General features: G+C 43.9%; 1 protein-coding gene across 4 annotated transcripts in view; it reads left to right on the top strand.

Annotated features, from left to right (window-relative positions):
- LOC115208608 (E3 ubiquitin-protein ligase SMURF2) overlaps window positions 1-22,336 on the top strand; it is an 83,196-nt gene extending 60,860 nt beyond the window's left edge. For 2 of the 4 annotated variants that reach the window (XM_029776799.1, XM_029776802.1), the window contains exons 12-20: window positions 3,708-3,921; window positions 6,964-7,067; window positions 7,324-7,438; window positions 7,796-7,974; window positions 9,501-9,638; window positions 11,847-11,967; window positions 12,236-12,437; window positions 19,126-19,201; window positions 19,677-19,776. In XM_029776799.1, coding sequence (XP_029632659.1) covers window positions 3,708-3,921; window positions 6,964-7,067; window positions 7,324-7,438; window positions 7,796-7,974; window positions 9,501-9,638; window positions 11,847-11,967; window positions 12,236-12,437; window positions 19,126-19,201; window positions 19,677-19,776 — 1,249 coding nt within the window. Of the gene's footprint in view, window positions 1-3,704; window positions 3,922-6,963; window positions 7,068-7,323; window positions 7,439-7,795; window positions 7,975-9,500; window positions 9,639-11,846; window positions 11,968-12,235; window positions 12,438-19,125; window positions 19,202-19,676 lie in introns of all 4 variants that reach the window. The other 2 variants (XM_029776798.1, XM_029776801.1) reach the window with 2 other exon arrangements.
- Window positions 22,337-23,869: the final 1,533 nt, after the last annotated feature.

Raw genomic sequence — 23,869 nt, forward strand, 5'->3', positions numbered from 1 at the left:
CGCACAATCGTGTTTTATTGGGTATTAAAGGCACTTAGCAGAACACGGACATTGTTTGATTGTTGACTGGTTCTCAGCCGGAACTATAAACAGTCCGTACTGACTGACAACAGGCAAGTAAACAGGCAAAGTGAGACCAGATGATGCAGCTGATGATGTGTCTGATGGAGATGTTCACACTGTCTGGGGAGGAGAGTGAGCTATCTGGGACTGGGAGGGTGGACAAAGTGTGTGTGTGAACCCTGTGGATGAATTGATTGTGTGTGTTTGCACAATTATGTGTTTATGATTGTGTGTGTGCGTGTGTCACCCTCTCCAAACATAGAGGGCTCCCCTGGCTCCAGTAACACCCCTACTGGCCCATCCCAGAAAGCTCTGCTCGAAGCTGCTGGAAAACATATTAGCTAGCTAGCCTAGCGGTGCTGCAGCCAGGCCTGGCCTGCCATCAGCAGCACATCTGTCTTCGATCAGCCCCAAGATTTCAGAATATTTCACCCAACAGCCGCCGTGGCCCACGCTTGATAAATGTTTTTCGCCGGGATTCCTCAGGCCATTTAAGTTTGTCAGAGAGGACATGCTGTTGATGATGACCTCACGATAAGTGTTACCTCGCTGTTAGAGACAGTGTGGTGACAGTATGCTGTGTTGCAGTGTGTGACCCTTAGATAAACAGAACAGTAACGGAGCCCATACTTAATGGTGCTTTGGTTTTTGATTGAAGTTTCGAGTTCTTATTTTATTCCATGTAAGGCAAAGGTAGGAAAATAGCCTGACGACTTATTGGTGTTTTAACATAGGATGATGTCGTTATCGCTAAGTTGTCACACTTTACAGGGTTGAAAATAAGTTGGAAAGGAAGGAATTCAATGCATAGTTGTATACCAGAGCGAGGGAGAGATTTAGAGAATGAGAGACCGAGAGAGAAAGGAGGATGTGGAAGGAGAGGAATGTGAGTTATGCGCCAAAGTGCAGACTACTGTTCTGCAATGAGGTTCCTCTCTTCTCGCTCTTCTTCTCCTCTCTTCTCTCTCCCACTCTCCTCTTTCTCTCCGCCTCTCTCGCGCTCTCTCTCTCTCTCTCTCTCTCTCCTTCGCGCTCTCTCTCCTGTAGTGGAGAGCGAGCGAGAGGAGTAGAATAGTATGGGGTAGAATGAGATGGGATTTGTGAGACAGGTGTGATTGGATGTGGAGGAAAGGGAGAGGATGTAAATGAAAGGGAGTAATGGAGAAGAGTAGAATTCATTTGAATCCGATAATCATAGAGACTGTGAGAAGACAGACTACTAGCCGGCTGCTAGTGGTTTGGTGGTCGGCGGGATAGAAAAATAATTGCTAGAATAGAGAAAAAATGTATGAATTTCTATGATCGGGTGGAGTGGCATTTACCTGCTGCTCTGTCGACGCAGCACCGACCGGTTTATATTTGACTGGCTGGTTGCTGGTTCCAAGACTGCTAGACATGTCTCACACATCCACATTACTGTGGTCTGCGCTCAGCCACACTGTCTGTCTCTCTCTCACATGTATGTTCCTGACTAAACTTCTCTATTTCTGCAGCATTATGTCAATGTCTGCGTTATATTTATCAAGTGAGTCGTTTATATTTGGTGTACAATGGGGCGTTGAACTTACCTGGTGAAATGAAGGTGAGCGAATGAATAAAATAACTGTCTTTATAAGCGATCTTTATATATTTGAAGTTTTATGTTTTGTTTGTATCACAGTGTGTGGCGCATTGACACCTTTTTTATGCCACTTAAATTCTGTAAACGTCATGTCTGTACACAGAGCGTTATATTGTCAAGGCCTTTGGATGGGTCTTTATGTATTTTTAGTCTGTCATGTTTTGTTTGTCTTTGTAGCGTATAGGCATATTTTATGTAGTCTAAATACTATAAACATCCTGTCTGTAAGCAGAGTGTTATTGTCAGTGTCTATGGGGGCTCTGTGTGAGTGTGAGACAGGGAGGCAGCCCCAGGCTTGTGAAAGCTACCTTTGTGGTGCTAGGGTAGTGATTGGCTGACATCCTATTCCCTATATAGTGCAATACTTCCCTTGTCTTCCCTTAGGGAGAACTTGGCCATCCCTCCCCATCCACTGCCAATGGGAACGTCTCCCCTCCTTTCCGGAGCCAGGGTAGATTATTGGTGATTGAGCTCCAGCGCCACAAACACACACTCCTTTGTGGGTAGTAGTCAGCACGGCAGTGCCGCTTGGACGACCCTTGGCGGGCCTTCACCCCACTGTTCAGGCGAAGTGTAAAGGGCCAGGGAGAGGGAGGTTATACCTAGGTAGTACTTCCAGCGCCCTGCTCAATAAAGGAGCTTTTGATTCGCTGGTACCTCGGTACCAAACCTGTGCCAACTTCATGATCGTGACCGCTTTAGTTCAGTGAATCCTGTTCTGGCATCGCTCGTTCTCTCCTCGCCTTGTTCTTCTACCTTGGAATAACAATAATACTCCTAGATTGAATTTGAAAGTTTGTCTTTCTACCCGGATAGTCGTATTTCATCGAGGCTCGTCACAGAAAGGAACCCTCGACTCTTTCCCCTTGTGTGTCTCTGCGCCAGAGTGATTTTCGACAGAGCCGCACTTGTACTTCTATATTTACAGTTAGAAATATGCCGAGGTCATTCCGAATCGGGAACCCGAGACAGCTAACTATACCGGAATTTATTTTTAATTACCCTGCGCGCCCTCGACGAAAACGCTCAAATTATGTTTTATTATATGGTTCAAGGGCTTCCCAACCCGAGCCAAGAGAAACTCATTCTATTTTGTTTAAGGACCTATTTTCCGTGTGTGTGTGTGTGTGTGTGTGTGTGTGTGTGTGTTCCTAGTGGTTTTCAGCCCTGCGAGCCGAGCCTTACCCTCACTTTGACATGGAAGGGCCTCGACACTGCCAATAAAATAAATACCAGCTGACTTGATTATACAGGGATACGGACCGGCGGAACACTGGGCCCGTTTTACTTTGGAGAACACCAAATATAACACGCTTTTTCTTTTTTCCTCCCGTGAAGAATGAGGGTGTGTGTGTGGGTGTTTGGGTGGCTATGTTCTGCCTGTGGCCTCCCCTCTCAGACACAGGTTTAAAGAACTTCCTCTCTGTGAACCACCTTTGTTTGGCCGCAACTGTACTGCTACTGCACAGTAGGTCCTTTTATTAGGGAGTCCGTCTTCTGTCAGTACTGTCCTGCTGGAAACTCTGGCCCTTTTTTGGGGGGTGGGGAGAATTGTGTTTTTACGAGGCCCACCCAGGCGTGTAACCATCCCATACGGGCGTAGATTGACGTGGGTACAGAGCCAGGGCAGCGGTGGCCCCAGCCGCGGTTAGCCAGGGGCAGGGTGGCAGAGGGCACCGACGAAGTTTCACTTTGAAGGCCCTATGAGGCTTTAAAGAGGAAACGGAGGTGTCTTACAAAGCGAAGGCTGCGTATTTAATTAGTCTGCCAGCACCTAAAATGAGAGGGAAGGAGAGAATGAGGTGGCGGAGGACAAAAGGCACAGACAGACCACAAATCCCTCTGTCTACAACGAGCTGAGATATATGCACTTTTAACCCCGCATTCTCCACAAACAATACTCAATAGAGAAAGATGGTGTTAATCATTTTATTCCATGTGTTACAATTGTCTTGTTTGATTTCATATTGCAATCTTGTACTGTTTAACATTGAGCATTTCTGCTTGTCTCCCTCCCCAGTAGTCGTCAGTCGAACCAGTTGAAGGAGCAGCAGCCCCCCCCGCAGGTCCCGGCGTTGTCCCCGGCCCAGCTCCCCGAGGAGGCGGAGTGCCTCACCGTGCCCAAGTACAAGAGGGACCTGGTCCAGAAGCTCAAGATCCTCCGGCAGGAGCTGTCCAATCAGCAGCCCCAGGCAGGACACTGTCGCATCGAGGTCTGCCGCGAGGAGATCTTTGAGGTAAACTGAGGGACCCTGTGTGAAAACCCTGTCCAAGTGTGTGTGTGCGTGTGATTGATGGCTTCATTTATTCTGTATCGTAATGGATTGCATTTGCATGTATATAGGTAGTGCTTTACATTGAGAGGCGTAACTCACTCATCCACCACAAATCAAGCATACATTTTAAAGTAGTCTGCACACACCTTCCTAATATTGAGGTGCAGACTTTGTCATGGAAAGAGCAGGTGCTCTTAATGTTTTGTACACACACTAATGCACACATGTAAAAATGACACATGTAATAGTACTGTGCATGCTCATAAAACCCAAACAAGCGCTTTATACTGAAAATATATATAAACATACTTTAACACACTCTGTTACAAGTTTACAAATATGCACACCCGTAAGATTTATAGGTGGCTTTGCATCCATTTACAGTCTGCAAGAAAAGGCCTACGACAACTGAGCGGTAATACCCCCAAATTCGTTACGATTCGCCGTAAAAACCAAAGTGAAAAAGGCCCCTTTTAAACACCACAGTTTCCTCTCTTTCTCCTCCTCCAATCATCTGTTCTTCCACGGCAAGGCATTCTTTCAGGATGATTTCAGCAGTTAAAAGTAGGGGGAAGGAGGAGAGAGGGGGGGAGGACCTAGTGGCAAGTTTTTGGGACGGACATCTTTCGGCGGTACAATTTGAGCAAAGAAAAAAAGATGACTTCATCCTCGGGACGTGACAGCAAGGGGGGAAACGATGTGCGAGAAAGCAAAGCCAGCGCGTGTGTGTGTGTGTGTGTGTGCACGCCCTGCCTGCGATTGACTCTGGTTTTCAACAGGGACTGATGGCATTGTTCGCCGCTGACCAGTGCACTGTAATTTCCTAACTAATGGGCCTTGCTTCACTCTCCTCGAGCCTGCTCAAATCAAATGTATTTGTCACATACACATGGTTAGCAGGTGTTAATGCAAGTGTAGCGAAATGCTTGTGCTTCTAGTTCCGACCATGCAGTAATATCTAACAATATAACCTAACAGTTTCACAACAACTACCTTATACACACAAGTGTAAAGGAATGAATACGAATATGTACATAAAAATATATAAATGAGTGATGGCCGAACGGCATAGGCAAGATGCAGTAGATTGTATAGAGTACAGTATATACATATGAGATGAGTAATGTAGGGTATGAAAACATTATATAAAGTGGCTAGTGATACATTTAATTACATCAAGATGGCAAGATGCAGTAGATGGTGTAGCGTACAGTATATACATATGAGATGAGTAATGTAGGGTAAGTAAACATTATATATACACATACACACACACACACACACACACACACACACACACACACACACACACACACACACACACGTGGCTAGTGATAAATTGATTACATACATTTTTCCATTATTAAAGTGCCTGTTGAGTCAGTATGTTGGCAGCAGCCACTCAATGTTAGTGATGGCTGTTTAACAGTCTGATGGCCTTGAGATAGAAGCTGTTTTTCAGTCTCTCGGTCCCCGCTTTGACACACCTGTACTGACCTCGCCTTCTGGATGATAGCAGGGTGAACAGGCAGTGACTCGGGTGGTTGTTGTCCTTGATGATCTTTTTGGCAAGGTTCTCCATTTTTTTGCCTTGTAAGGCGCTGCTGCGCCTTCTTCACCACGCTGTCTGTGTGGGTGGACCATTTCAGTTTGTCCGTGATGTGTACGCCGAGGAACTTAAAACTCTCCACCCTCTCCACTACTGTCCCATCAATGTAGATAGGGGGCTGCTCCCTCTGCTGTTTCCTGAAGTCCACGATCGTCTCTTTTGTTTTGTTGACATTGAGTGAGAGGTTATTTTCCTGACACCACACTCCGAGGGCCCTCACCTCCTCCCTGTAGGCCGTCTCATCGTTGTTGGTAATCAAGCCTACCACTGTAGTGTCGTCTGCAAACTTGATGATTGAGTTGGAGGCGTGCATGGCCACGCAGTCGTGGGTGAACAGGGAGTACAGGAGAGGGCTGAGAACGCACCCTTGTGGAGACCCAGTGTTGAGGGTCAGCGGGGTGGAGATGTTATTTACCCTCACCAACTGAGGGCGGCCCGCCAGGAAGTCCAGGATCCAGTTGCACAGGGCGGGGTCGAGAACCAGGGTCTCGAGCTTAATGACGAGTTTGGAGGGTGCTATGGTGTTAAATGCTGAGCTGTAGTCGATGAACAGCGTTCTTACATAGCTATTCCTTTTGTCCAGATGGGTTAGGGCAGTGTGATGGCGATTGCGTCGTCTGTGGACCTATTGGGTCGGTAAGCAAATTGGAGTGGAGGTAGGGTGGAGGTGATATGCTTCCCGTGCTTTGCTGCGTTCACAGTTGCAACACTCCTCACAGCTCTGTGCTGTGGTGGCAGGAGTTTGTTTTTGATGGCAGCCCTCCTGAGTTACTCTGGACCCTGATAGAGAAAATAGGGAGTGAGCGAGAGAGAAGGCCCTTACGTAATGTAAAGGGAGCTAGTGCACATGAAGCCCACTCACACATACTCTCTTGCCCAAGCACAGATGTCATGGTGTTGGTGCTGCTGGTTTCTCTCAGGCACCACTAGGGCCTAGTCTACCAGGAGAGAGGGAGTGAGAACGAGAAAGAGGAGAGGTGTGCAACGCTGTCAAACAATTCTGGATGGTGAATTGACTAATCTGAGGGAGTATTATGACAGTGGTAAATTGTCGACCACATATTGTTGTACTCTCTGCCCCACTTTAAAAAAAAACAGACTTTACTTTACATGATCAGTGGTGGAATTCAGATCCGGAACATTGTAATCCACTGTTGCTCTTATTGCTACATAAAACAACAAGCACTGTTTAGAACAGAAACAGCATGATCGAGGGTCAAGTTGAATGGCCTGCAGGTTGGCACATCTTAAGATTAGGGGTATATTCCTTAGTGTAAACCGTAGCAAAGTTTTGCAACAAAAACAAGAGTTTCTATTAGACCGGTTCAGGTAGGTTCCTCCTAGTGAATACACCCAAGGTTAACATACCCATGCTCTCGTTTGTTGTGTTGCAGGAGTCATACCGCCAGGTGATGAAGATGCGTCCCAAGGACCTGTGGAAGAGACTGATGGTCAAGTTCAGAGGAGAGGAGGGCCTGGACTACGGAGGAGTGGCCAGGTACTGCAGTCATCCACACCTCCAGGATCAAACCACTGTTTAATAATACCATGAGGTCAACCAAAAAGATGCCTTTTCAAAAGATTTTATTTTCCTCATAGGACAGTAGTCCAGAAAGAAACAACCACTGTGGAAATTGACATTCAAAAAGCTTGATACATCAAACAATATTTTTGGGGGCATGTGGCCCCCCAAAAATGTGTTTTTATTATGCCGGTGTCACGTGACTAACAAGCTGTCGGTCTGTCTCATATAGGGAGTGGCTGTACCTGCTGTCCCATGAGATGTTGAACCCCTACTACGGCCTGTTCCAGTACTCCAGAGACGACATCTACACCCTGCAGATCAACCCAGACAGCGCCGTCAACCCGGTGAGAGAGAGAAATAGAGTAATCAATGGATGTATAGAGACACATAATAACAGAGAGGAAGGAGAACGAGCCACAAACAGAATTCCTAAGAGAAGGAGGTTCTTGTAGACTGAAGGAGGTGGAGGAGTAGACATGGGGAGAATCTCAATTACGTTTTCTTGTGTCCTCTCACCACATTCTCAAGCCCATTGGATGAGAAAGTCAGAGGGGAGGGACCTCGGTATAATAATGGATGATTAGCTACATTTATCACGCTTTTCTCTACAACCCAATAGTGGCCACGCTCGCACAAGTCAATACCAAAAATATACATCGATGCCCAACCTCAATACTCATCTCTCCCTTCCTTTCCTCCAGGAGCACCTGTCCTACTTCCACTTTGTGGGTCGTATCATGGGCATGGCGGTGTTCCACGGCCATTACATAGACGGGGGCTTCACCCTGCCCTTCTACAAACAGCTGCTGGGGAAACCCATCACCCTGGACGACATGGAGTCAGTGGACCCAGACCTCCACAACAGCCTGGTCTGGATCCTGTAAGTAGGAGACACCGACACGTACAGGGGCTCTAACGCGTGACCACCAAAACGGTTATTGTCTCTAGCGCAAACTGTTCAAAAGCTGTGACCCACATTACCGGCTCTCTGTTTGTCCTTCTATTGCTCATTGGTGCTGCAGCTGGAAGCATCTCCAGTGACGGGATGTATTTTACGTTCATAAACCGTGGGCCGTTCTAAAACGACGTGCGTGCCGTTAACACCTTGTCCAGTCATGTTACCTCGTTAGCTAGCTAGTGAACAACCTGTTAACTTTACCAGTATGTCCAAACATTTGGGGGCACAGAAAGAATGGAAAAGAGAGCGCTTCTTCAGGGGATCAATGAACGAATGACTGATTTGCATGGTGTCACTCAGAACGTCACTGACATTCTTAGAGAGACAGTGTACAATTTTCAATGTAATGCATCTCAGTTGGAAACAGTGCTTTTTACGCCATGTAAAAACCTGATATTCTACACATTACTTTGTCATTTCAATGACTGGGATTAATATCAATATTTTAGCTTTGATAATAAACAAATAGCTTTACAGGGTTACATGTTAGTTTCAAGGGCACAACATGCTTGAAAACTAGCTAGAATTGATATAGGTCCAATAAAGACTGCACCAGAGTCCAAAGGTGGCGAGCTACACCACTCCAGCCGACTCTTGGCGTTGCGCATGGTGATCTTAGGCTTGTGTGTGGCTGCTCGGCCGTGGAAACCCGTTTCGCGAAGCTCCCGACGAACAGGTCTTGTGCCGACGTTGCTTCCAGAGGCAGTTTGGAACTCGGTAGTGACAGACGATTTTTACGCTTTGTTTGCTTCAGCACTCTGTGGTCCCGCTCTGTGAGCTTGTTGCTCCTAGACGTTTCCACTTCACAATAACAGCACTTACAGTGGACCCGGGCAGCTCTAACAGGGCAGAAATTTGACAAACTGACTTGTTGGAAAGGTGGCATCCTATGACGGTGTCACGTTGAATGTCACTGAGCTCTTCAGTAAGGCCATTCCACTGCCAATGTTTGTCTATGGAGATTGCACGGCGGTGTGCTCGATTTTATACGGGTGTGGCTAACATAGCTGAATTCACTAATTTGAAGGGGTGTTCTCATACTTTTATATATAGTGTATAGGCCTGGACACATACACAGCCTTGATACATACATCTACACACACACACACAGATGCATACATATACAGACGCTTGTACACAGACACAATTATACACAATTGAACTCAAGTGAACACCCGGAGACATACATGCTGTACACGCACAGCCACACATATTAATACACACAGGATAGCATGTGTAATGTTGCCGTTTGCGCGTGTGGATGTCGTATACAAATTACAAACGCCAACCTTGAGCTGACATGTTGGTGGTTCTGTGTCCATGAAATGCCACTAAAACAACCCCACCATGAACTGACTACTCTCCCGTCAACACTAGCGCCCTCTGTTAACAAGACAGCCTAAAACGTCCGACTACTAACTAACATTTCCGTCTTCTCCCCCCTCCAGGGACAATGACATCACGGGGGTGCTGGACCATACGTTCTGTGTGGAGCACAATGCCTACGGAGAGATCATCCAGCACGAACTGAAGCCCAACGGCAAGACTGTCTCTGTCTCCGAGGACACCAAGAAGGAGTATGTCAGGTACGGAGGAGGAGACCGCCGCCTGGGTCCCACGCATGCGCATACACACAGTCAACACGATACACACACAGCGACTGTCATCACCCCTCACGTCTCAAGTATACACCTGAAACATACCTTGTGATGGAGTGATGTTGTTCCTCTGACAACCAATGGGCAGGGGCGAAAATCTGATATCAACTTTGGAGGGGACAATTACATTAAATTTACTCGAGCAATTCCTGAGGGAGACACCAAAAGTAGTGCTGTAACACATAGCCTACATTGTAATATGGTAAATGTATATTGAGGAACCAAAGAAATAAGGTGTTTGCCGTACTCCTAACTACCGGTACCCAAAACTACACAACTAATCACAACAGCAATACCATTGCCTTTAACAAATCTTAGTTCAGTCACCAGTTTAAGTTGAGAGTGGGGGTATCCATGGCATTTTCCAATTATGTTCCTATTTTACAAGGCAAAAAAATGGAGAACCTTTCATAATGTTGCCAAACAAAGACTCAACAAACTTACCTGAGACTCCCTGTCTCTGCCAGTCTGTCCCTGCATATCTGTCCCCAACTCTGCTGTCTGTGTGCCATCTGTTGCCTGCTCTGCCTAATGACATCATTGTGAAACATTTCCATTAGAATTTAATTTCTTTCTTATGAACATTTTATCAACTAGTCTTTGAGATATTAGGCTACTAGGTTCTTACTTTGCGTTTTGGTGTACTGAAGAATACTCTGATGTCCGTCTTTTATTTTTCTGCCATTTTTCTACCTGGCTGGCTGGCTACACACACACACACAGTGTGTAGGTTATTTACAGTAGGAGATGGGCTTCTATCATCTTATCTTTTATAATTCTATTTGGGCTTCGATCTAAAAGGTAGCTAGCAAATGTGAAACGGATTAAAATGACAAGAGTTGACAGCTGTATGAGTTCACCATTTACACAACATATGCTGCAACCTTTTGTAATTTTAATAGTTTGTTTCATATTGGCTGGCTTCCAACAATAGCTGAATTTGCAAAGCTAGCGAGCACCAATTCCGTTTCCGTGGTGTTTGCTATAATCTTTGCTACCCGGGTTAAATAAAGGTGAAATAAAATAAATAAATAGAAGTTCCCTTGCGACAATTTAGCTTTTGCAACGAGACCATTAAATATATTTAAGACAATGGTAGAAGAGAGTGTAGTTCTGTTCAGTTTGGACTTCAGTTTATCGCTAACCTTATCACAGGGACTTTGAAGCACTAACTTACATCATCTGCATGCTGATCTTGGAATAAATTGACGATAGCAAAGATTCCATCTTTGACGAGGCCACATAAATGGAATAGGTACTAGCTAGCTTAATAGTTAATATTTGCCCGCTAGCTCTGCATATTCAGATAGTGTGTGTGCGCGATTGACTGGATTAACCTCACGTCAGTTACGTTCATTGAGTGCCTTTCAGACAGTGGATACCACCCCTCTGTTACCTTCCCAAATAAGGAACTGGCAGTGGATCAAACCATTGTGAGGCAAAGGGTGGGGGGGGTCGCAATCTTTTGAAACTTAAAAACGCGCTATTAAGTGTCTATAATCAGCACAATTGCTTTCATTGCGTATTATTAATATTATTTAAATTACATAGTTATGTTTCAGTGATATATTGGGGGGGGGCAAATCATATTTTTCCCAGGATGGGGGGGGGTCGTGTCCCCCCCGGGATTTCCGCCCCTGCCAATGGGGTTCATTTTTTTATTTGATTTGATTGAACCTTCATTTATCCAGGTTGGTCTCATTGTGATACAATCTATTTTTTAAGAGAGACATGGTCCGACCAAGACAACAGCTGCATGCCAGCCAGTTAGCAGCACAGGAGTCTCTTCCCCCATCCGTAACTGAAGTTACGTCTGTCTGGAACGTAGGGGATATGAGGGTTAAGAGGAATAATTCCTCTGGTACGCTGGTTTTTGCATCACTGATTATTTGGACAAATCACGATTAAGCAAAGATGGTTGTTACCTGGCATCTTTTGAATTTTGGGAAAGATGGCCAAATCTCAACCCTCCCCCCCCCCAGAACCAAATCTGAATTTGGTTCTGTCTACCCAAGATTACCAGCACAGCAAAAATACTTATCCCCCAGCCCTGGTTTTGGTTGAACTGCTGTGGGGGTTTCACATGTTGTATGGACTTATATTAACTTAAGTCTTACCTTCTCTCTCTCTCTATAGGCTCTATGTGAACTGGCGGTTCCTCCACGGCATCGAGGCTCAGTTCCTGGCCCTGCAGAAGGGCTTCAACGAGGTCATCCCCCAGCACCTGCTCAAGTCCTTTGACGAGAAGGAACTAGAGGTATGTAGACAGTTGCATATAACATGGTTTAGGAAAGAAATGATTCACTTACTGGAAACATGACATCATTTCTCAAGAGCATACATCTTTGTGTGGGTATCCTGAATTGGGAAGGGGGGGGGGGGGGGGGTTGCAAGATGAATCTGAGACCTTGGGATGTACTTTTTAAATTAAATGAAAGGTGACAGCTACCATACTGTTTCCCACGAATATACACCCCTTCAAACCATCTAATCAACTATTTTCTCCCCTCTCCTCCCTACCCCAGTTGATAGTGTGTGGCCTGGGGAAGATCGACATAGCAGACTGGAAGAGCAACACGCGCCTGAAGCACTGCACCACGGACAGCAACGTGGTCAAGTGGTTCTGGAAGGCCGTGGAGTCCTACGACGAGGAGAGGAGGGCCAGACTGCTGCAGTTTGTTACCGGGTCATCTAGAGTCCCACTGCAGGGATTCAAGGCTTTACAAGGTGAAGAGATTCTGCGTTTTGTTGTTACAGCCTGAAACCAAAATTGATTAAATTACCTTTTTTTTCTCACCCATCTACACACAATACCCCATAATGACAAAGTGAAAAGATGTTTTTAGAAATGTTTGCTAAGTTATGGAAAATGAAATAGCTAATTTACATAAGTATTCACACCCCTGAGTCAATACTTTGTGGAGGCATCTTTGGCAGCAATTAGAGCTGTGAGTCTTTCTAGGTAAGTCTCTCAGAGCTTTGCACACCTAAATTGTACAATATTTGCAAATTACTATTTTTTAAATCCTTCAAGCTCTGTCAAGTTGGTGGTTGATCATTGCTAGACAACCATTTTCAAGTCTTGCCATATATTTTAAAGCCGATTTAAGTAAGAACTGTTTCTAGGCCACTCGGGAACATTCAATGTCTTCTTGGTAAGCCACTCCAGTGTAGATTTGGCCTTGTTTTAGGTTATTGTCCTGCTGAAAGGTCAACTCATCTCCCAGTTTCTGGTAGTATGCGGACTGAACCAGGTTTTCCTCTAGCATCTTGCCTGTGCATCGGCAAGGACTCCTAGTCCTTGCTGATTACAAGTATACCCATAACATGATGCAGCCACCACCATTCTTGAAAATATGAAGTGGTACTCAGATGTTGGATTTGCCCCAAACATAACTTTATGTCCTGATTACAAAGTGTTAATTTCTTTGCCACATTTTTTGCAGTTTTACATTAGTGCCTTATTGCAAACAGGATGCATGTTTTGGAATATTTTTATTCTGTACAGGCTTCCTCCTTTTCACTCTGTCAATTAGGTTAGTGTTGTGGAGTAGCTGCAATGTTGTTGATCCATCCTCAGTTTTCTCCTATTACAGCCATTAAACTCTTTAACTGTTTTAAAGTCACCGTTGGCCTCATGGTGAAATCCCTGAGCGGTTTCCTTACTCTCCGGCAACTGAGTTAGGAAGAACACCTGTATCTTTGTAATGACTGGGTTTATTGATACACCATCCAAAGTGTAATTAATAACTTCACCATGCTCAAAGGGATATTCAGTGTCTGCTTTTTTTATTTTTACCCATCTACCAATAGGTGCCCTTCTTTGCGAGGCATTGGAAAACCTCCCTGGTCTTTGTGGTTGAATCTGTTTTGAAATTCACTGCTCGATTGAGGAACCTTACAATTATATGTACGTGTGGGGGTACAGAGATGAGGTAGTCATTCAAACATCATCCATACAACATATTATTTATCACTTAAGCACATTTTTACACCTGAACTTATTTAGGCTTGCCGTAACAAAGGGGCTGAATGCTTATTGACTGAAGACCTTTCAGCTTTAATTTTTTTATTAATTAGTAAAAAATTCCTCTGACATTATGGAGTACTGTGTGTAGGCCAGTTACACAAAATCTCAATTGAATCAATTTTAAGTTCAGGCTGTAACACAACAAAATGTGTCAAAAGTCAAGGGGTGTGAATTCTTTCTGAAGTCACTGTAAGTGTCATTAGCTTTTAAAACAATTCAATCTCTTTTCTTTTATTATATTTTGGAGCAGAGTGAGGCTATCGCTCCACTACCCTACCAATTGTACCTGCAGTGAATAGGATTCACCATCTTCATCGATTGTTTTCATAATTTATCTGCAAATTGTCGCCATATAGCCTACGGCTATGCAAGTTAAAGAGCCATATGAACGGCTCAGTAAGCCTGTGCTCTAGCATTTCGTTGCTGCATATGAAACAGGATAGAAAATAAATGAATGTGCCCAGAAACAATAGGCTAAGTGGATTTCGACTCATCGTTACCACATTTATATGGGACGTGCAAATTGACTCATAGACGATGAAAGCATCTCCCTCTGTGTAAAGAAATTTGACTGCAACCACAGTGTACACAACACAGACACCCAGGTACCGGGAGGCGGGACAGACGGCAGATTATCAAATGAGCAGGGTTTCCTTGTCATTGCTCACTTTGTGACTGACAGGCACTTGTCCTATCAATAGATTGCTAGAATATGTTTTTTATTTTTTTTATTTCACCTTTATTTAACCAGATAGGCAAGTTGAGAACAAGTTCTCATTTGCAACTGCGACCTGGCCAAGATAAAGCAAAGCAGTTTGACACATACAACAACACAGAGTTACACATGGAATAAAACAAAGTCAATAATACAGTAGAAAAATAAGTCTATATACAATGTGAGCAAATGAGGTGAGATAAGGGAGGTAAAGGCAATAAATAGGCCATGGTGGCGAAGTAAATACAATATTGCAAGTAAAACACTGGAATGGTAGATTTGCAGTAGATGAATGTGCAAAGTAGAAATACTGGGGTGCAAAGGACATAAATAAATAAATAAATAAATAAATACAGTAGGGAAAGAGGTAGTTTGGGCTATGTACAGGTGCAGTGATCTGTGAGCTGCTCTGACAGCTGGTGCTTAAAGCTAGTGAGGGAGATAAGTGTTTCCAGTTTCAGAGATTTTTGTAGTTCGTTCCAGTCATTGGCAGCAGAAAAATGGAAGGAGAGGCGGCAAAAGGAGGAATTGGCTTTGGGGGTGACCAGTGAGATATACCTGCTGGAGCACGTGCTACAGGTGGGTGCTGCTATGGTGACCAGTGAGCTGAGATAAGTGGGGACTTTACCTAGCAGGGTCTTGTAGATGACCTGGAGCCAGTGGGTTTGGCGACGAGTATGAAGCGAGGGCCAGCCAACGAGAGCGTACAGGTCGCAGTGGTGGATAGTATATGGGGCTTTGGTGACAAAAAGGATGGCACTGTGATAGACTGCATCCAATTTGTTGAGTAGGGTGTTGGAGGCTATTTTGTAAGTTACATCGCCGAAGTCGAGGATCGGTAGGATAGTCAGTTTTACGAGGGTATGTTTGGCAGCATGAGTTAAGGATGCTTTGTTTCGAAATAGGAAGCCAATTCTAGATTTAACTTTGGATTGGAGATGTTTGATGTGAGTCTGGGAGGAAAGTTTAAGTCTAACCAGACACCTAGGTATTTGTAGTTGTCCACATATTCTAAGTCAGAACCGTCCAGACTAGTGATGCTGGATGGGCGTGCAGGTGCAGGCAGCGATAGGTTGAAGAGCATGCATTTAGTTTTACTTGTATTTAAGAGCAGTTGGAGGCCACGGAAGGAGAGTTGTATGTCATTGAAGCTCGTCTGGAGGGTTGATAACACCGTGTCCAAAGAAGGGACATAAGTATACAGAATGGTGTTGTCTGCGTAGAGGTGGATCAGACTCACCAGCAGCAAGAGCAACGACATTGACATATACAGAGAAGAGAGTCGGCCCAAGAATTGAACCCTGTGGCACCCCCATAGAGACTGCCAGAGGCCCGGACAACAGGCCCTCCGATTTGGCACCCTGAACTCAGTTGGCGAACCAGGCGAGGCAATCCATTTGAGAAACCAAGGCTGTTGAGTCTGCCGATGAGGGTGTGGTGATTGACAGAGTCGAAAGCCTTGGCCAGGTCAATGAATACGGCTGCACAGTATTGATTCTTATTGATGGCAGTTAAGATATCGTTTAGGACCTTGAGTGTGGCTGAGGTGCACCCATGACCAGTTCTGAAACCAGATTGCATAGAGGAGAAGGTACGGTGGGATTTGAAATGGTCGGTAATCTGTTTGTTAACTTGGCTTTCGAAGACCTTAGAAAGGCAGGGTAGGATAGATATAGGTCTGTAGCAGTTTGGGTCAAGAGTCTCCCCCCCTTTTGAAGAGTGGGATGACCACAGCTGCTTTCCAATCTTTGGGAATGTCAGACGACACGAAAGAGAGGTTGAACAGGCTAGTAATAGGGGTTGCAACAATTTCGGCAGATCATTTTAGAAAGAAAGGGTCCAGATTGTCTAGCCCGGCTGATTTGTAGGGGTCCAGATTTTGCCGTTCTTTCAGAACATCAGTTGATTAGATTTGGGAGAAGGAGAAATGGGGAAGGCTTGGATGAGTTGCTGTGGGGGGTGCAGTGCTGTTGACCGGGGTAGGGGTAGCCAGGTGGAAAGCATGGCCAGCCGTAGAAAAATGTTTATTGAAATTCTCAATTATAGTGGATTTATCGGTGGTGACAGAGTTTCCTATCCTCAGTGCAGTGGGCAGCTGGGAGGAGGTGCTCTTATTCTCCATGGACTTTAGTGTCCCAGAACTTTTATGGAGTTTGTGTTGCAGGAAGTAAATTTCTGCTTGAAAAAGCTAGCCTTGGCTTTTCTAACTGCCTGTGTATATTGGTTTCTAACTTCCCTGAAAAGTTGCATATCACGGGGGCTGTTTGATGCTAATGCAGAACGCCACAGGATATTTTTCTGTTGGTTAAGGGCAGTCAGGTCTGGAGAGAACCAAGGGCTATATCTGTTCCTGGTTCTAAATTTCTTGAAACGGGCATGCTTATTTAAGATGGTGAGGAAGGCATTTAAAAAAATAACCAGGCATCCTCTACTGACGGGATGAGGTCAATATCCTTCCAGGATACCCGGGCCAGGTCAATTTGAAAGGCCTGCTCGCTGAAGTGTTTCAGGGAGCGTTTGACAGTGATGAGTGGAGGTCTTTTGACCGCTGACCCATTATGGATGCAGGCAATGAGGCAGTGATCGCTGAGATCTTGGTTGAAAACAGCAGAGGTGTATTTAGAGGGCAAGTTGGTTAGGATGATATCTATGAGGGTGCCTGTGTTTACGGCTTTGGGGTTGTACCTGGTAGGTTCATTGATAATTTGTGAGATTGAGGGCATCAAGCTTAGATTGTAGGATGGCCGGGGTGTTAAGCATGTCCCAGTTTAGGTCAACAAGCAGCACGAGCTCTGAAGATAGATGGGGGGCAATCAGTTCACATATGGTGTCCAGAGCACAGCTGGGGGCAGAGGGTGGTCTATAGCAAGCGGCAACGGTGAGAGACTTGTTTTTAGAGAGGTGGATTTTTAAAAGTAGAAGTTCAAATTGTTTGGGTACAGACCTGGATAGTTAGCCTGCAGAGTTCTGTCCATCTCTGCAGTAGATTGCAACACCGCCCCCTTTGGCTGTTCTATCTTGTCTGAAAATGTTGTAGTTAGGGATGGAGATTTCAGAGTTTTTGGTGGTCTTCCTAAGCCAGGATTCAGACACGGCTTGGACATCCGAGTTGGCAGAGTGTGCTAAAGCAGTGAATAAAACAAACTTAGGGAAGAGGCTTCTAATGTTAACATGCATGAAACCAAGGCTATTACGGTTACGGAAGTCATCAAAAGAGTGCCTGGGGAATAGGAGTGGAGCTAGGCACTGCAGGGCCTGGATTCACCTCTACATCACCAGAGGAGGAGTAGGATAAGGGTACGGCTAAAAGCTATGAGAATTGGTCATCTAGGACGTCCGGAACAGAGAGTTCTACCATACCTTTGTACCATCCGTAATGGATCAGCGGTCAAACGACCTCCACTCATCACTGTCAAACGCTCCCTGAAACACTTCAGCGAGCAGGCCTTTCTAATTGACCTGGCCCGGGTAGAGCCTCTAGCCCTGCTCAGTATACCTTATCCAACCTTTCAGTTCCACCACCCACATATGCAGTGACATCACCTGGTTTCAAGGATGTTTCTAGAGACAATATCTCTCTCATCATCACTCAATGCCTAGGTTTACCTCTACTGTATTCACATCCTACCATATCTTTGTACATTATACCTTGAAGCTATTTTATCGCCTGGTTTCTGGGGGCGATAAAATAGCTTCAAGGTTTAATGTACAAAGGTATGGTAGGATGTGAATAAAGTGAAGGTAAACCTAGGCATTGAGTGATGATGAGAGAGATATTGTCTCTAGAAACATCATTGAAACCAGGTGATGTCATCGCATGTGTGGGTGGTGGAACTGAAAGGTTGTTTAAGGTATAATGAGCAGGGCTAGAGGCTCTACAGTGAAATAAGCCAATAAACACTAACCAGAACAGCAATGGACATTAAGGAGAGGCATATTGACATTGAGAGGCATGCTTAGCCGAGTGATCATAAGAGTCCAGTGAGTAGTGAGGTAATTAATACATTTTCTGACTTGCGAATTGTAAAAAAAATAAAATAAGTAGCTTAATTAATTTAAGTGGAAAAAGTACCGGGCTGAAAGTGAGTTTAACTGGTTATATAGCCGACAGGCGACGCTAGTGGAAAACACTGTGAGTCTCTCAGACTGCCTGAGGTGACCCTGTCTTCATGACAGTGACGTGGTCGACCTCAGTGGGTTTGGTTAAATCCAGACAGACAGGACGCCCTGGGGGAACAGAAGACCTCAGAGTGCAGCTGTGTATGTTTCTGAGTGTGCGTGTTGGAGTGTTGATCTTTCTGTTCAAGCCGTGCGTGTGCCCGTGTGTGTGCCTGCCTGTGTCTGTCTGTCTGTCTGTCTGTCTGTCTGTCTGTCTGTCTGTCTGTCTGTCTGTCTGTCTGTCTGTCTGTCTGTCTCTGAGGCCAACCCAGCTGGCTTTCTGAACGAAAATATACAGTATATAAAATATACACCCAGTGTTGTGTTAAAACAGCAGTCATGTTTGTTCACGTTCTAAACACTGAGTTCAACTGGTCAACTGTCCTAAACTGTCTGACTTTTGTGTGTAGAGAAATATAATGATGGACAGCCTGAGAATTTATGCTGACTCTCTTTTTCTCTCTCTGTGTGTGTGTGTGTGTGTGTGTGTGTGTGTGTGTGTGACCCTCCAGGTGCCGCGGGGCCCAGGCTCTTCACAATCCACCAGATCGATGCCAACACCAACAATCTACCCAAAGCCCACACCTGGTGAGTACAGTTAAAGTACCACTGCTCCACTTAGACACACAGATACACACTGCTACAAGACTGCTACTCCATACATTTAACAATTTTTTTATACAGGATAGTCAATTAACAACATATTCTTAATTACAATGACCTGTCAATGAGGCGAAGACATGCTATGAAAAGGGTGTCCAATCTCCCAACTTGTATGATATTACCGGTTTTAAATGCATGTCCAAATCCAATGTTTTGTATGTAGAACCGTTTAAAGATAGAGTTATCACAGTGAGTTATTGAAATGTTTGTTGGCGTCAATTCTTCCCATGAGGGGTGATTTGACACGAAATTGAAATGTCATTCATTCATCGATAGGGAAAGTTTTATAAAGGTGCTTCAAAACTGTCCACTCAAACTGAAAATGTACTCCTCTCTCTTCCAAACTCTTTCTCTCCCCCTCTGCCCTTTCCCTCTCTGTCCCCCTTTCCTCTCTGTCCAGCTTTAACCGGATTGACGTTCCCGCCTACGAGCACTATGACAAGCTGTATGACAAGCTGCTGACAGCCATCGAGGAGACGTGTGGCTTTGCGGTGGAATGAGTGACACATCAGTGGGGAAGTGTGTGTGTGTGTGTGTCAGCGTGTGTATTTTGTGCGGTCAGCGCAGCAAGACTATAGACTCTGCTGTCACCACAGGAACCCTGCAACGTTCAGGCACGCCCATGAGGATTGTGACCACACCCCTTTCTGGTGCCCAGTCCCCCAGGACAATATGGAGACCGACTGAGAGGCAGCCCACACGGGAACACTCTCCTCTCAACGCATTCTTTTTTACAAATATCAATTCCTTTTTCAGCTGCTACAGACGAGTGACGATTACTTACCTTGAAACCCTGCGAGAAGGCCAGCTTTTATTTCGGTTTTTTTTTTTCGTTTTCTTTTTGTAATAGCTTGTATGTCATAACGGTGAAATCCACAGAACAACCAGTTTTGTGTTGGACCACAAGTTTTTCCTAACTGAAGAAAACTCTGGTCCCTAGTATGTGCGTTCCGTGAAAGCACATTTCCTTTGTTGTGGGTCGTCTGGTGCGATCGAATAAGGTCCAGACTGCAACGAGAGTATTTTAAAGAAGTTATGTTGGTTTTGGTCTGGGAGAGAGAAATATGAAGGTCCACGCTGAGTAGAGGACTAGGGCCAGGGGGGTTTTTTCCTGACCATGAGCTAACCAGGAGAAACTAGGTCTTACTGATGACCAATACAGTCTCACATAGCTAACTTCCTGCCACCTCTTTCTTGACATCAAAAGCTAATGGACATGCTAACCTGAACACCTAACACCGTCCAGCTACACAGAGTAGACTTGTTGCGCTTTGGTGAAAGTCTGAGTTGAACTTAACGCTAAACATCATTATAGCACACTGTACCTATAAATCACACCATTGAAATTCCTTATCAAATGCTCAAAGTGGGTCGTTGTCTATTGAGTGGAACTCTGTCCCAGGGACCAGGCTAGTTGAAAGCACTTCAAGGAAGATGTCGGTGTTTTCAAAGTGACATCCAACCTAAGATGGCAGGATGTTTTTTTTCCCGTTGCCACTCTAGAGCACTTTACAAACTGAATGGCGACAAAGGATGTGCTTTCTTCATATTAAGTTAAAATGAATATTCCACATTTTACTCCAACCATACAGCATTCAACGGAAATATACAGATTTAAAATAAAAATAAAAGTATATCTACCAGTAATTTTGTGTATATATGTGTACAAATACATACCTATTTTGTATATGGCTTGTTCCTCTTTCTATTCATTTACTTGCTAGCATGTTGGTGTTATCACAGACCTCTGTATTCTCAGGTGAAGTCATCTTTCTTTGTGAGGCTGACTTGTGAAAAGGGGGAGTATCTTCTGGTTATGGAAGCCGTTGTCAGGTCAAACCCGTGACCCTCTCCTTGAATGAGAGCTGAGTGCATAACCTTTAACATTTTGGCCACTAGAGACTGAGGTTGGGACTAGAGAGCGCTCTCCCTACTAGAGGTTTTTGTCTAAAAGGGATACAGCTTTTGTCAAAATGGATGTTTCGTAGGTTTAGGAGAATTAACGTAGCAGGTTATGAGACTTAGGTCAAGGTTAGGGTTAGCTAAAATGCCTAGAAAAATCACCGTTTGACATGCTGTATACCATCTAGACATGACCCTAAACCACAACCCTTGCATGAATGGACTTTTTTTCTAACAATATTTATTTGCTATTATTTTGTCCCTTCTGAGCAAAATGTGTGTTGACATGCGAAAAAGTTCTGTTGAATGTTTTTTTTTTTTATATGCTGCCTGTTTAATAGCAATGGACGTGGACTATGACCATGGACTGTATTCACCTGCATACATGCAAAATAAAATAGGCCCAGTCCAGTGTGTTCAAAGGTGAAGCAGATTCTCTTCAGATAGACAAGTATCCTGAAATTGTGCTTTTGTACAGTATAAGATATTGTTCATGTGGTGGATCACAAGCAACCTTTTTTTAATTTTACAGAAAATGAATAAAATGCATAAAAAAACAAGACATTTTTGCACACGCAGACTTGTGTTGCCGTTATAATCAGCAACTTCCATCTATTTACTAAATAGTTAATGGACTGATTGACTTTTTATGTAGATATATATGCGTATAGATATGCACACACAGTACTGTTTTCTGCTATCTACGTCTAACCATAATTGACTTTCACTCAGTCTTATGAGGAGATGATATTGGATGAGGTGGAGTTGTTTCTGGATAATAGATCAGACAATATGGACTGTTGCTTCTCGTAGCATGCTTTGCCAGCCGAGCCCTGCGACTTTTAGTCGCTGACCGGTGCAATTTCTTACATGGTGTAAAACCCACTTTCCTTTATTCTGTGTGTATGTAAGTATTGTGTGTGTAAATTAGTTTTCTTCTGATTAAATTTGCTAAACTTTTGTCTGAAATTTTAACATGTTTTTATTTCTCATTTTTCAGTCTGTTGTATTTATTAGTGTGTTCATAGTTTTTTCACATCAGCTGCTCTGTGAGCTTCAACTGACACTGTAAATAAGAAAAATAAAAGCGGAAATTATAAACCTCTTGTACCCTTGCAGAAGACAAGCAATAAACTATGCTGTTTGAAACTCACAACATAATGTTTCATAGAATGAAGTATGCTTTTTTTCTTTCCTAGGTCTCATAAAATGAAGGGAATTGGTAAGACAAGTTTCACACAATTTGAGAGTAAATTATTTACCATGTAGGCTCTCAATTTCAAAATCATTCTCATCTCCCATTCATCTGCAATGATTTGAAAATACTTGACAGGTGAAAACAATGAAGTGGAAGGTCTTTAAGATGGCTTTCACCAGGGCTCATTTCCAAAAAGCAACATGAACTTAGCCTCAACATGCTTTTGGGAAACTGGGCCCTGGTCAGTTCAGACCGGTGCACTGTACCAGGGACCGATCAGGTACCAGTGTGGTCCCTGGAATGAGTGGCCTTGACAAGTGATGTTCTCACACCTACATAATGTCTATTCATATAGGGGAAATTTAGACTTAATTTTACCCACGCTAAACTCAACTTTATTCCTATTTTAATGCACTTTTCTTTCTATGGTATTCTAATCTTGAGCTTAAGCATGGGGGGAATGCCAGTGACCGCAAGGTAGGCATTTAGGTTGGAGATTTTAAAAAATGGAGGTGTGGCTGCTTGTGTCTACAGACACTCCATATTCTGACCTTGACTTAATTCCACCACCTTTATATGCAACCATGAATAAGGTCAAGAGAACATGCCGGTTTCTAGTGGAAAAATCAACTTATTTTTCTGATAAATGACAGCAATCTCCATGTCCTAATTAAATCAACTGATATAAGACCTATGGATACGAGGATAGTAAATATAGGATAAATGACAATTGTTATAGATCTATTTTACCTGGAGATTGTGAATCTAGCCATGGCAGGAAACTGACATGACAGGCAGGGTTATTTATGCCCCTTTCCTACAGTGAAATATGAAATGCTGTGTCATTATGCAGAATCTTTATTGTATGGCCTTATAATTTGTAGGGATTGAGACTCAGACCAAATTGGATGACAAGGAAAGTCGCGTCAAATGTAACCTTTGTGCTCCCTCGAATGTTTTAATTATATGCCCCGACTTTTCCTGTTACCTTACAAAAATTCAATTTTTGTAGGCTATAGCATATGTTAAATATTCTAAGCCACAATCAGTAGCAACCATAAGTAATAACCAGGTAGGGCAATATATTTAACAGCCAGTTTAGTGTTGGTTCCCTTCATACATAATTTCATTACATTTGATTTAACAAATGCAAATTGTAGTAAAAATCAATCCGGACGTATAGGCTTATTAATCATTATGGAGCTCAAACCGTTACTTTGCACTTGCCATCACATGATCAGTGCAGGCAATTATGGTATATGTATTATACCCTACTATTCTCTATATTATAATTATATAGGCATTAGACTTCCATTCTGAATGTGGCAACATTCAGAATGAATCAAACCACCTTTTACCTTTTGTGCCCTAAGGCTATTTTTCCATGAAATAAATAATGGGTACTGAACAGAGACAAATATGCATATGCTTTCAAGGCCATCTTTCTATATTCTGAACCATTCTCCATAGTCTACATTCAAGGCTTGCGCTGA

Source organism: Salmo trutta, chromosome 14 (genome assembly GCF_901001165.1).
Source record: "Salmo trutta chromosome 14, fSalTru1.1, whole genome shotgun sequence".
Classification (NCBI taxonomy): Eukaryota; Metazoa; Chordata; class Actinopteri; order Salmoniformes; family Salmonidae; genus Salmo; species Salmo trutta.